At 39.9% G+C, this 14,439-nt stretch overlaps 1 protein-coding gene across 1 annotated transcript in view; it reads left to right on the forward strand.

The window, feature by feature from the left end:
- The first annotated feature begins 6 nt into the window (after positions 1-6).
- TKT (transketolase) overlaps positions 7-14,439 on the forward strand; it is a 53,091-nt gene continuing 38,658 nt past the window's right edge. The window contains exons 1-6 of the mRNA XM_019505015.1: positions 7-32; positions 4,415-4,532; positions 5,738-5,851; positions 6,716-6,813; positions 9,908-10,099; positions 12,216-12,334. Coding sequence (XP_019360560.1) covers positions 4,449-4,532; positions 5,738-5,851; positions 6,716-6,813; positions 9,908-10,099; positions 12,216-12,334 — 607 coding nt within the window. The 5' untranslated portion in view covers positions 7-32; positions 4,415-4,448. The remainder of the gene's footprint in view (positions 33-4,414; positions 4,533-5,737; positions 5,852-6,715; positions 6,814-9,907; positions 10,100-12,215; positions 12,335-14,439) is intronic.

A 14,439-nucleotide genomic window follows, 5' to 3' on the forward strand; every position in this document is an offset into this window, starting at 1 on the left:
TCCATCCGCGCCACCACGGCCGCCGGCTCCGGGTGAGTTGGGGCGGGGCAGCCCCTTCGTGGCGGAGCTGGGGCGGCGCGTGCACGAGGCCGGCGGGCGCGTGTGTGGGGCGCAGCCCCCGGTTCGCTTCGTGCCGGGTGGGGATCCCTGGCGCGGGAGGGTGGCGCCCTGATAGCCCGGCTGTGTCTGCCCCCGGCGGGTCGCGTCCCGGCGCGGCCGGGGAGGCAGAGCAAGGCCGGTCCGGGAATGCGAAGCTGATGCGAAAGCAAGGAATTTGTGCCCACGGCCATGTGGTGCCCGTCACTGGAAATAATTCTCTGCAGAATTTCCTCCCAGCCCCGTGGGATTATCTGTGCAATGCCGCGGTCTCAAGCGCCCAGTTTATTCAGGCCTCCGGGCAGGATTTAGTCGGCCTGATGTCTGCAAATTCCTGGGTTAGCCTTTCTTTTCATCCTGCTGGGCCTAGGGGAAAAGACTGTCCCGACTGATTTGTCCAAAATCACAGCCGGAGTTTTCTGTCTTAGCAGTATTTTGTGTGTGTGTCTGTGTGTGTACCCATGCATACGTACAATATATACATATATATTGTATTCCATCTTTTTTATTGCTTTCTTTCTCTAGCAGCTCCTTTGAAATGTCACAGCCTTCAGCAAAAGAGTAATTTTGTTTAAAAATAAATAAATTCTTGGGTAATAAGGAAGGTTAGTCTCTTACAGCACATTTTAAACCCATCCCTCTTAATTTCTGGATAGTTTACACGTGACTTCCTAACCAATCTACTTGCCCTGTCATGTTCCTGAGAACCATAAGTAGATGTTCCAAGAATGGGGCTTTTTCACATTGCTCCAAGAATGTGGCGGGTGAGGAGATACTTTTTTTATTCTTTCCTATTAAATGCCGACTTAAAGGTGAGTGAGCATGGTCAGGTTGTTGACTTTTTGAGCGGTGAGTGCAGGATGCCCACGGATTCCTCTTTAATTTGTTTTAAAGTCACAGCCTGCGGGGAAATGTTAACACAGGTCTGCATGATTATGAGTAACAAAAGTGGTATCAGACCCACTACAGAGGTGGAGCTTCAGTTTGAGGCATCTGCTCTGTATTTCATGTAGGCCACTTGGTAGGGCTTAGGCCTAGGTATCTAATTTTACACCAAGGAACTTGGCAGAAACATGGCTCCCTATTCTGCTCCCTTGGCATTCAAAAGTAAAACTTGCACTGATTTCCGATGCAACAAGGTTGAGTTGCCTTAGTATTGGAATCATTTCCTCCTCATTCTTTTAACTACAAACTGAATGACATGCTGAGTTTCCAGCTATGCCATTTTAGTACATTTGTAAAAGTAGCAGAAAGAGTTTTTTGAGAGAGATAAATACAAGGGACCTTTTTATCTTTTTTCCAATAGGTACGAAGCCACTACTAAAACACCAGTGAAGTCACATGATCATTTACTAAAGCTTGTAAAAGATAAAGTGAAGAGCCTGAAATTATTTCACAGTCCAGAGAATGAGCAGGTTATGAACCATAGGAGTAAAGCAAAGATGAGCAAACAAGCAAGGTTTCCTTTAAATGAAGACTTATTTTCCAGGGTGGTAACACAACAGGGTATGCCTTTAATAAGAAGAAAAGAGAGCAAAGTTTCAACACAGTCTGGTAGTACTAAAATGTTAAATCAGGTTCGGGCCACACTGGCTGTACAGTGGGATTCTGCACATTTCAAACCAGGTTTGACCTTGAGGTGCACAGCATAAGAATGTGAACAGCCTTTAGGATATAAAAAATGTAACCTTTAGGTTACATTTTGCTGGGTGCTTAGTGTTAATGAAAGACTATCTGAGTCATGGTTTGCATTAACTTTTTAAGGAAGTTCATGTTTGATAAAGAAGTGTGGTTTGTGATTCTTGGTTAAGAAGCAGTGCAGGAAAGGTTTGCAATAAAAGCCCTAAAAACAGAACTTAACCTGAAGGAAGTGTCTTTGTGGGCTGCCACCTGTGTTACAAGAAAGGTCATGAGATGGCGGCTACATCACACCAGGTCTTGCAGTATTTAATATGTAGTAGAGGGCATTAGAGCCTTGCCTGAATACAGACTTGAACACACAGAACAGGGTCTGTGAGGTCAGAGACTGCGCATATGAAATGTGTTTTCCCGCTGGTGATTGGTATTTCTGTCCTTTAGTTTTCTGTGAGAGTTCATTCTGGAAGGTACTGTTTTGTTATAATTTCGCCAACATTGTTTCCATAAGGACATGGAACAACAAACCATAGGCATGCATAGGATGCATGCATTTGTATCTCATCCAGTGCCCCAAGTAAATCTTGCTTCCTGTTTTTCATACCTACAGGAATGCCTAAAGTTAGAGAGAAGTCTGGGATTCTTTACCTCTTTTTCTTTCCCTTCACATTCTTGTGCTGTTGTAGTTATGGCAGCGTCATTGCTTGGTAGTGACCACAGTGCAAGACTTGCAGTGGATTGTGAAGGTTTTCTTAAATCTGGATCTAATATGGTCTACAGGCCAATTATATAATAATGAAAGTAGACTCTTCCATACATGCACATTTTTCATGGCCATATGTGCTTCTGAATAATTTTGCTTAGTTAACTATAACTGTCAAAAATTTATGGCATTCTATTTTTGTTTAATTTAGAGCAGGGAAAAGTGCTTTTTGAGAGGTTTTTGGCCAAATTCAGGATTTGAATCAGAATCATTTCTTGATTTGAAAAGAGGGTGCTTAGGTTTAGGAAAAATAAAGAAGATGGCTTTCAGTAGCTCTTAAAGCTATGGTTTCTTTGCAAGACTAGATAAGGTTCTTAAAATGGAATTTGCAAGAATTTTCTTAGAAGCAGTTGAATTTCAATTTGAGGTCTGACCATAGCCTGTTACCCTAAAATTATTCTTTTTGTTCTGGTATTCATGCAATTTCAGTTTAATTAAATTCTTTTTTAACCTGAGTATACAAACCACGCCACGATTTTTTAAATTCTAAATTGTTTTTCAACTAAGAACCTAAGAAAGAGTGCAAGAAAAAGCAAAAAAATGAACTGCGTATTGTCCTTAATAAGATTTCAAATATTACTTTTTCTCACAAGGGTGTGGATTTAATAAATAGTGCCTTTGGTCTTAATGCAACTTAGCCCACACAGATCTTGTAGTATGCTAATGATTATGAATGAAAATAACAACAGGCATAACTGTACATTAGTCTGAAAATGATCCCCAGCATCTGATGTAGTTTTATTTTGTATTGTTTTCTGTCATGGAAAAATGTTTTATTAATCAGTAGTTTTAAAAGATTTTTTCAGTTTTTCAGTTAATTTATATTTTTATACTTATTTTTATATTTCCACATGCTCACCATTTTAGGTTGTTAAAAACTTTTTTTCCAAGACCAGGAGTGCATAGAAATATGGTTAAGTATAAAGTTAATAAAATTAAAAGGAATGAAAACTTTAAACAAGCATGTAAGGCTTATTCATTAACTGACATGTATACAGAAATTACTAATATGTTTGGACCATGGTTTAAACAAGTATTTTGGTTCCCTGTGTGTAAGTTTTTATACTAAGGGGCACTAACAGTTACTTCCTGTGTTGCTCACAGTGTTTGCATGTGTCTAACTCTCATTTTAGTTTGAAATATTACTAGTGGTAAGGGGGGTATTGCCACTACCAAAACACTTGTTTTCTGATTTCAGTTGAAGTGTAATGTCTTAAATCCTAACATGCATGGAAAATAAAAATATTTTGTGACCCCCGTTCTTCACAAACCTATTTTTGCTTTACAAAAAGGGTTCAGATTTAAAGAGAACACGCACTAAAGTGCAAATATTTATAGAGCCAAAACCCACCCTATAATTTGGAGACTGGAGTTTCCTTTCAGGCCCTGTATGGATGGCTATAGCCATTGCTTGGACATTGTTCCTCATTCAGTATCACTTCCAACCAGTAGTAATTGCTGAGATCAGAAATGGCCTGGTTTCACACCGATAAATGGCCTGACCAGATTGCTATTTTTGACATCTGGAAAGATTTCCCCCAAGCATTTGGTTGAATACCATTTCTGCTAATAAATGAATAGAGAATAGTTTCAAGCACATGCTGCACGTTCTTTCTGTATATTTTTGTATTACTGATTGTGATGACGTTCTTCTAGTCTAAAGAGAAACAAGGAGCCCAGACAGAGATGTCTGTGCTCTATCAAATAGAGCTTACATTTTAACATCCACTTTGAACTAGATAACAAGATGTCCAGTGCTCTCAAAATATAGCTAATTGGCTTCAGGGTAATAGTAGATGGTATAGGTTATCAGAAACACTTAGAACTGCATATCTTCACGGTAAGGGTTGTATTTTAATGATATAAATATGAGCTGACACTAGGCAGTAGTGATAATTGTGAATCTGTTCTGATTTGTAGCCACCCAACATCATGTTGCAGTGCAGCAGAGATTATGTCTGTGCTCTTTTTCCATACTATGAGATACAAAGCGCAAGATCCCAAAAATGTCAACAATGACCGGTTTGTTCTTTCTAAGGTAAGGCAACATAACTTGCTGCGTCATTCTTTCTTGTCTAATTAATTGTAAATGTACCTGTGTTTTTGACTGATATTTGCTCTTATTCTTTATGGTCCTTATCAGTATATATTCATGGGAATGGCAGTAAAGATCTGTTGGGAAGTGCAAGATAAGGAAAAATGCCAAGTGTAAAGCTTGTTGAACATAGAAATGGGTACCACAAATATCGGAAAAGAAGTGTCAAATGCATCACTGTATTGTTGTAATAAATCTTTAAATAGATTCTTTATTAAATAAGGTTAATTATAAATTCTATTTCGATATTCTTTGTAAAATCTGTCAAGATACCAAGAAGTTTTAATATATATATTAGTCGAGGTTTATGTCCTCTCTCAATTTGTAGTCCTGCTACTTTGACTGCAATCTCTTCAGTTCTGAGTGTCAGGCCTGATTAGTGCTTTGTTGGAAGCTCTTCAGAGAACAATGTTGAGTTTATTGGTGGTCCAGTGAATGATACTCCACCCCAGTAATTGTTAACCTTTTTTAGACTTGAGGTACCACTGGTTAGACTCAAAGCGTTCCTCAGAAAATACCAGCTCTTAGCTTTCACTGATTTTTTGACTAACAAAAAATAATTAAACAGTTCTGTTGAAAAGAACTCTGAAAGACCAGGTCAGACTGTTTTTGTTTTTGTCAGACCAGGACAGGTCAGACTGTTTTTGATGCTGTGGTTTCCTATTTAAAACCTCTGATTTTTATCTTGCAAGTTGTGTGGGTATTTCTGTACCTAATGATGCTAATACTAAGTGGTACCCTGCAGCACCCTAAAATGATCTCATGGCGCCCTGCTTGAGAATCACTGCTTTACCTAGTGCGTGAGCATGACATGAAAGGGGTCAGTGTTTCTGGAGAAAGAGGCATTCAGATAAGACGCTAACACCTAGGTCCCAATAGCATGTGGCTAGGAGTAACACTAGCCACATGACTCCTTTGCTGCTGTCAGCCTATGGAAATCGAGAGAGGTGGTTAGCCATGTTAACCTGAAATCAGACAGAAGGTAGGTCAGAGTAATACTTTAGAGACTAATTTGCTCCAAAATGCATAAGCTTTTGGCATGCTGTGATCGTGCTAGCCCAATGGCTACTTCAGCTCAGGCAGGCTTTTGATTTGGTCATGATACTTTGGAAAGATGCTCGCTGTTCAGAATGTATGTTTCCTTCTAGGGTCATGCAGCACCAATTTTATATGCTGTTTGGGCAGAGGCTGGCTTCCTCCAAGAAGCAGAACTGTTAAACTTGAGGAAAATTGATTCTGTTTTGGAAGGACACCCTGTTCCAGTAAGTATTTGAGTAATAAACTTAATATACAACACAGGGAGGTCCTTTGTGTGAATTGGGAATGCACACCTTTTTAGTAGCAAGTTCTAACTAGTTGCACAGTAAAGAAAGATTTAAAAAGATGAAAGAGGATAGTATCTGCTCTTTGAAAAATAGAAGTGGGTGTTTCAAAACAAGTGAACTCACAAAAAAATGACTCTTCATATTTTCATAATGTACTTCCCCTTCCTTGTAGTCCTCAATACCCACAATGACTCTGTTCAAACCCATTTTTATCAAGTTCCAGCATGCCTTATCTTGCCCCATAGTAAACTGAAACAATATTTGCTCACTTCCAGGGGGAACCTTTGTGTGCTTGTCTTGATGGCTTTTTACCCCACCTCCCTTTCTCACCCCCACAGAAACAACCTTTGTCGCCAGCAGCCTATGCTAGGGAAAACAGAGTACAAAGTGCCCTTTCAAACAAGCCTCATCAGAAAGCTATGGAACCTCATGCTGTTCATTTCAGGGTGTCCTCCTGATCTGCTGCTTTAGGGCCCCTGTGGAACTAGATTAATTTACAGCTGCAAGGCAGTTAATAGCGCTATGGCCATTGCACCATTGGTATTGCCACAGAAGAACAGAGGGTGGAGGTGTGTGAAGGGAAGTTCTTTAAGGTAAACATGCTGAAAGCAACAGGGATGGATTGGGTTAGAACTGGAGCCATCTAAAGCTTTTTTTAAAGCAAGGCAGGAATCCTGCTGTGACAGCATTTACTGGAGTGAGGAGTTCTGCATTCCCCACCCCCACCTTCTGTGAGTCTTGTGAGTTTGGGCCCTGTATTTCTTCTTACTGCCAAGTAACTGTTGCCTTTTTTATTTTCAGAAACAAGCATTTACTGATGTAGCTACTGGATCCCTTGGCCAGGGACTTGGTGCTGCCTGCGGAATGGCCTATACTGGCAAATACTTTGACAGAGCCAGGTAATTCCTTTGGCTGTTTAACCTTTGTAGGTACTTACTGAAAAAAATTGCTGTGGAAATGTTGAATTCCTACCCACCTCCAAATTTCTTTATTTGTTGTTTTCAACATCTGGACCCAATTCAGAATGCAGTTTTGAAATGACAGCGCTCAGGTTGGCCGGGGCCAGAGGCCAAAGGACTAGCAGGAATCAGTGCATGCATATCATATGCATCCTGAAGAGTAGAAAAGGTAGTGCTGGGGGAGCAGCATATGGAGAGTACTGTTAAACTGAAGTGATACATACAGATGGGATAAGTTACAATATAATAATTTCAGAGTAATTATGGTGGTAAAGGAAATAAGATGGATAAGGAGTCTTGGTAGGCAACCACTTAAGTGAAAGGGAAACTACTGGGTCATGAATTTGGGCTCAGAATATCAACTGAAGGCCATGCAGCTCAAATGAAACAGGAATGTCTATTTCTGTCACTTGTTAGCATGGTGAGTGAGGGAAGTAAGTGTCCAAAGGCAAATCTGTGTGAAGAAGGAGGCAGTCTGATGGAGTTGATGTATCTTATATGACAGTTTTAGCACATTCAAATCCAGGTTACTGAGTTAGGAAGAGTATTAAATCCTATGCTTCACTGGCTTGAAATAATTTCTGTGAAAGATGATTTGCTGATTTTAATGCAGTTTAGCAGATGGTGGTTGCAGAAAGAATTTAACTAGTCATTACTGACAGCAAGTAGTGGTATTGTGTGCAGTGCTGGAGAGCAGCCTGCATATATGGGATTGTAATTTGGCTGAGTGAACCATCAAGTTCAGGCAAGCAAGGTTGTGAAATAAATTTTAGTGTATAGTATTCACTCTGGGAGTATGACACAGCTTAATAGTTCTATAATTATTCATTAGTCACTTTACTCAATTTTGTATTAAAGCTGATATTTGCAGGTATGTATATTTCTACTTTTGTGATCTCCAGCAGGCAGTGGACATGTTACACTGATCTTTTCAGCCATCTAAAAAAGACTGGCAACAGCAGATAAAGACTAGGGGCTAAGTTCATCAGTCCATACTGGGGCAGTGCTTGGTAAATAGCATCCAGTTCCGTGTCTGGGCCAGTAGTCTGCACATAATATATAAAGCACTTTCATGTTCACCAGGGATAATAATTCAGATTCCACTCAAAATTCATGGTTTCTGGTAATGAAAATGTAGGTATTCTCTCTAGGCAGTAAATGATAAATGGTTGTACTGTAATGAGGAAGCAAAAGCTGAAATAGTTTCATGCATTGTCAGTGCTCTTGCTGAGTCACAGTGAGTGTTCAACAGGCATATTTACTCCAGCTTTAAAATAAGATTCATTGTTGTAACTCCTTTTCAGATTTACTAGGTCTTATCTTGCAGCTGTGTTCAGTCCCCTTGACAGTTGTCAATAATCTAGTGTTATCTCCCTGTGATTGTAATTATCAGTTTGTTTATAGGTGTTGTGGAGACAGAGGTTTTTACTAGGAAATAATGTTTCTCCTTTAGATTTTTACCGTGCTTAACAGCTTTTTAATTTATACTCCACACAGTTTGCATGGAGGTGCATACACTGCCCAAGATCAAATAAACTTACCTGAGACAGTTGCACATATAAAACTGGAGTGGTGTTAGGACTGAAATAATGGAAAATCTTGCTGTGTGCACTTAAAACAATTTCAGTTTGTTTTTTAAAGCAAACAGTGGCATAGTGCTGTCACTGAGAGCAATCTGTTACTATTTTTAAAGATTATTGCATTTATTTTTCCAGGCTTTATCATATATTTCTTGCCATAACTTTTTCTTTAATTAAGTTTTTAAGAACTTTTTAATAAAGCATTTACGTTTTGAAACATTTGCAGTTGGCACCTCTCTTTACTGGGTGTTTTGAAAATCCATTTATAAATTGTTATGATTACTTGATTCAATAAAAATTGACAAAATTTCCAAAGTAATTGTTCTAATCTGTTCTTTTCTCCTCACAAAGCAGAGGAATCTTTTTTCCCCTATTGCTTGATTTTTATATTTTAAAGGGATAATGTCTACATAAAAAAAATACATATTACATTGTTTTCCTTAAGTGAATTATTAAAAGCACCTTAGATTATTAGAGCTAAATTAATATCATAAACAATTTGCACCACTTTTGTCCTATTTTGCTTTTCAGTCTTTTCCAGATTCTCTGTCTCTCTAACAGGAGTTTGCATAAATATTTTTTTCCATTAGAATTAAAAACAAAAAAAAATGTTCCTTTTGATTTTAAAGCTTTGTAGCTTATTCTGAAAGCTAACTTTGGCCAAGTAAGGCATCTACATGGTTACCATTTGGCTTCTAAGTTAGCTATGTGGTTTGTATAAAATGGCAAAATTTGGAATATTCTAAGAGATCCATTGGTTAGTTCTTGTATTTCAGTTTCCTGCTCAGTGCCAGATGCTATAAACCTCAATAATTTACACAGTTTATCCAGTCCTCTGTCAAAGGAATCAGGGCTGTATGCTGCACTGGTTGCAGGCTCAAAGCTGGACAAAACATCCGAGGGCGGTTGCACACCCTGTAGCCTCTTAGACCCCCTGTTGCATAAGTAGTGTGAGCTTTTCCACCACCACCCCCTCACCCCCCTGCCTGCAGCTGCTGTGTGTGAGCCTCTTTTGCCCTCCCCTGGCTGTTGCTGCACAGGCAGTACAAGCCCACTCTCTTTTCTGCTGTATGGGCAGCTAGGTTACTAGGCACCCTCCAGCCATGCAGCCCTGCCCTAGAAACCTTGGGTACAGCAGTAGGATCAATGATGGGAGTGGCAGTTGTGCAGGAGCCCATGGGCCTGCACATTAACCCCTTGCAGGCCCAATGCCATCTGTTGGCTGCTGATTGAATAGCCTGCTTTATCGCATGTAGACTGTATTGACCAGTTGGGTGGAACAAAACAAACCTGAGTGAGAAGGCAGTACACTCATACCCTTAATATATTACATTTTAGTTGCTTCTGTTTTTTGAGGTTTGTATTAGTTCCATGTTTATCTAATTGAATACTGTCGTAATTTTACAACAGCTTGGCATGCTTGAGGTTTTTTCGGTTTGTCTCCCTTTTTCTAGCTATCGTGTGTATTGTCTGCTTGGAGATGGGGAGGTATCTGAAGGCTCCGTTTGGGAAGCAATGGCCTTTGCTGGGTTTTACAAGCTGGATAATCTGGTTGCCATATTTGATATCAACCGTCTTGGACAAAGTGACCCTGCCCCTCTGCAGCATCATGTTGAAATCTACCAGAAACGCTGTGAAGCTTTTGGGTATGTGGCTGAAAGTTTAGCGTTCTCTGTTTTAGGCTGTGTGTTGTATTCATTCTCAAGGATTTTTCAGAGATGCACAGAAGTGTGTTGATATTACAATTGCACCATGAAGGATATTTTCAGCACCTCACAGGATTAGATCTTTTTGTCAAGAACTGTGAAAACCCTAAAAAACTGCAGATTTTAGGTTTTTGGATTTTTTTTTTTTTAATTAAGGCATTTATCTATATTGGCTTATTAGAATAACTTATTTGGTACTCCAGACACTTTACATTGTTTGCAAAATTTAGTCAAGAATTACCTATAACTGTGCATTATAACTTTGAAACATATAGCACCTCTTTGAAGAACAGGAAGAAGAGTGTAAAACATATTTAAAACAAAAAATTTGTTACTTCAGAGCTGTCAGCTGGCTTAGAGATTTATAATACATTTTACATGTGTGAAAATATATATGGAATAAAAATTACTTTTCAAAATACCTTAATAGAAGCTATAAATCAAACAATAGTTTGGTCTATGTTACACCTACTTACTGTCTAATTTATCTCCAGTGTCAATTTTTTAGAAGTTAATTAATTTGTAATTAGAATTAGCTGACTTATGGAAAGAAATGCAGCAGAGTTGGTTAGCGTTAAGAGGTCTAGATGATTTCTCAGTTCCATTTCTATTGAAGTTGCTGCTGTACTATGAACTTCAAGCAAGTGCCTAACCTGTCTTCCATATTTTTGTTATTTTAAAAAAGAATATATTTTTATGATCTCATGTGAATGTCAGTTTATAGTTTTGAAAGCCTTTGATGAAAAGGCATTGTATTGGGTCTGAGTTACCATATTTACTCTGTTAAAAGATGAAGTCCCCCCCCCCCAATCAGCATGGAGGGGGGAAAGCCACTTGTCTTATAATCACATCCAAGGAAACCTCATTCAGTACATTGGCACCAGTTTAACGATAGACAAAAGCAGTGTGCGCTTACTCTCAGTCATGGAAACCAACTATGAAGTTGATTAAATGTAGCCAACGCTGAGCATGGCTATAAAACACATGGCCCATATGGGGAAACATACTGATGGGAACATACCACAAGGATGGGTTAGTGAAACTCACCTGAATAAGATGTATGGTAGTGGCTATTTCATGCAGTCCCCCTCTGCCAATTATTTTTCAAGTCATGGTGAGACACTACATTGAATACATTTTGGCTTCACTCCGACAGCTGAGCTGTGCCTTCCTTTCCTATTTCCAACTATTCCTGTTTCTTCACCAGCCTTAAATGCCTGGCAAACATTACCAAACAGGGTCCGAAGAAGTTCACCCAAAATCCATCTGTTAACCCTCTCTCTCAGCCTGTTGTATGTGAATAGTATGACCCTGTCCTCTGTGAGGTAGAACCAGACCAAGTTGCCCTGCACTTCATCTACATATAAATTTTTGGAGGATCCCAGGACTCTCGATATGAGCGCCCAGTCCCAGTCATGAATGGGGAGCTAATTAGCATATGGATCCTTTATGAGTGGTATCTGGATTACACAGACATACTAAGCAGTGCTGAGCTGTGGGGTCAAATCCTGTTGAGACAGTTCGTTGGACTGGGTCCAGTAATCTGGTAAATCATATGCATTTTGGCTTTGAACTGATACGATGCATAGTTTGTACAATATACAAGTGGGTACAGAAGTTCTGTTTAGAAGTGTGCTTATGGAGTACCTGTGCTAAAACTTGGAGCAGTTTCAAAAGGGGTAAACTGCTTCAATTCAGGATGAAGTAAGAAGGCAGTGGGAATCTGTACTAATTATCCTATCTGGTAAATTATGTTTATTTCAAGGTCAGTGTTTTGGTCATTTCAAATTTGTTCCTCACTTCTATGTACTCAGGGAGAGCAGGGTCTGACAGTAATGGGGAAGTGGGCTACCTGGGAGGGGGATAAATTCAAGGTAAGCCTCCAATAATTAGATTCTATATCTGGAAAATTGTTACAATTTTATAAAATTTTCATATGGAGAATCTAATTTGGGAGGGGTCATCTTATATTCAGCGTCATCTTAGATTCAAGTAAATGTGGTAAGAGTGTCACGTTTTAACTCTTTATAAACAAGCTGTCTGTTTGCATTTCCAGTTGGCATGCTATCATAGTTGATGGGCACAGTGTGGAGGAACTTTGCAAAGCCTTTGGTCAGGCCAAACATCAACCAACTGCTATTATTGCGAAGACTTACAAAGGCAGGGGAATATCAGGTAACACAATAGCCATCCCTTCAGTATAAATTCTTGCTTCTGTGTGGTTTACATAAAAGAGTGCTTCAAACACCTTCATTAAAATCTTAATATATGGATTAACTTTATCATTTGATTGCTTAGAAATAGTCCAAAAGCAGATGCAACAACCTTTTGATTTACAAGATTCCATGCATTTGAAACCACTTCTGTAATTGTAGTTATTTCTTCAAACAAACTGGAAGAAAATTTTGACCAGTTCTATTCAGTAGTAAATTTAGGGTTGTATATATCTCACCGAGTCCTTTTAAAAGTTTCCATCTTATGTACAGAAATCCCTAATACGGGTATGAGCACTTCTCTTTGCTTCATCTCTCTATTGCTATATATTAATCCCAAGGTCTGGATAGCTGTTTAAGGAAGCGTTTTAACCTGCAGAAGTGTTGTTGGTTTGGTTTTTTTTAACTAAGTTATGAAAAACCCACTTTTTTATGACTTGGTTGTAAGATGTTTGTTCAAAAAGCTTAGAACAGCATTCTGTTACTAAGCTTCTCAGGCTTTTGCTTGAGAGACTAAAGAGGGATTGGATAAGAACTCTGGATAAAAAACTAGCTATGAATTAGGGATGTAAATATCGTTTTAAAAATGTTCGTTTAACCTCCTCTAATTATATCGGTTAAACGATTAGCTGATAACACAGCAACTGGCACAACTGCTGCTGGAAGCTGCTCCCAGCTCTTGGGGCCCTTTAACTGGGGGAAGGAGGCAAGCCCAGCCAAACAGCGTATGAAGCCCACATGAGGTGCTGCCTGGGAGGAAGTTTAGAAGATGAGTCATTAGGCTGCTGGCTGTTTTTTTCTTAAGCTGTGGGTACTAGACCCCCTCCCACCTGGCCTGCTGCATTCTGAGTCCTACTGGGGCACCAAGTGGTTTTCCTTTCCTGCCAGACAGTGCCCTTGCTGCGCCCTCCCCCCCATTCAGTATAAACTATTGATTCTCAATCACGGTGCTGCAGAACCATAATGTGCTCTGAGATCCTTTTTAAAGGTGCTGCGAGACATCATATATTACCACTGTTAGGTGTGCAAACACCTACACATGGTTCACAAAATGAACCTAGAGATAGGAATTCACTGTGTCAAAAACATTCTGACCTGTTGTGACCTTTCTAAGTTGTTTGCAACAGAAGACTTGCTCTGTTTTTTTCCATAGTCAAGAAACAAGTGAAAGCTAAAAGTTGACATTTTCCAAGGAGCCCCTTGAGTCTAATGACAGATGCTTTCAGTCTGAAAAGGTTGAGAAATACCTATATCTCTTCATTGAATAAGCAAACGAATAAGGGAAGTGTTTTGCTCAAGGTTTATAGTTTTCTTTCACTATTGTTAAGCGCGCAAGATTAAAACTGTGTCAGACTTTATTATTCCCACAACATTCTAAGGCCTTGCTTACATGGGCACCAAAACTATAAGGTGGTTATTAGCTTTTTCAGGAGCTAATGCTGCTTGCCTACAGATTTAGTACTTGCTGAAATTGCATTTAAGGTTTAAATGTTGCTATTCTTATGGGCCTGCTCTCCTAAGTGCTGCTCGTTCAATTCTGTTATTGCATTTTACTTGAAATGGGGCAATTTCTATGCTATTATGAATTTAAATTTGTCTTTTTGGTCAATGCAAATGATGCTATGGGTCTACCTCTTAACTAGGGGTCTACCCAACTCGAGGAGGCAGCTGGCCAATTTTGTGGGCAGATTGCAGAGCCGGCTGCCATTTTCAAGGGCTTATCTTGGCCAGGGCCGCCCTGTGCCTCTGGCTGAGGGGCCCTGGTGGCCGTGACTACTGCTGCTGATTGGTGCAGAGGACTGTCTGTTGTATAGTCCCACCCCTTGCTACTGATTGGCCAAGAGTTGTCTGTTATGTAGCCCTACCCCTTGCCACTGACTGGAGGAGGGTGGTGGGGCTGCTCAACAGGAAGCCCTTTCAGCCAATCAGCAGTGGGGGGCAGCAGCTGTCTTTCCTGCTTGCCTTTGTGCAGCAGTCTCTGTCCACCCTTCCCTCGGGCAGGCTGCGTGGCTGGGAGGCCAGCATTTTATTTTTCGCAAGGTTGTGTTCTTTCCCCCCACTCCCCCC

Source organism: Gavialis gangeticus, unplaced genomic scaffold (assembly GCF_001723915.1).
Source record: "Gavialis gangeticus isolate Ggan-Ray unplaced genomic scaffold, GavGan_comp1, whole genome shotgun sequence".
NCBI lineage: Eukaryota > Metazoa > Chordata > Crocodylia > Gavialidae > Gavialis > Gavialis gangeticus.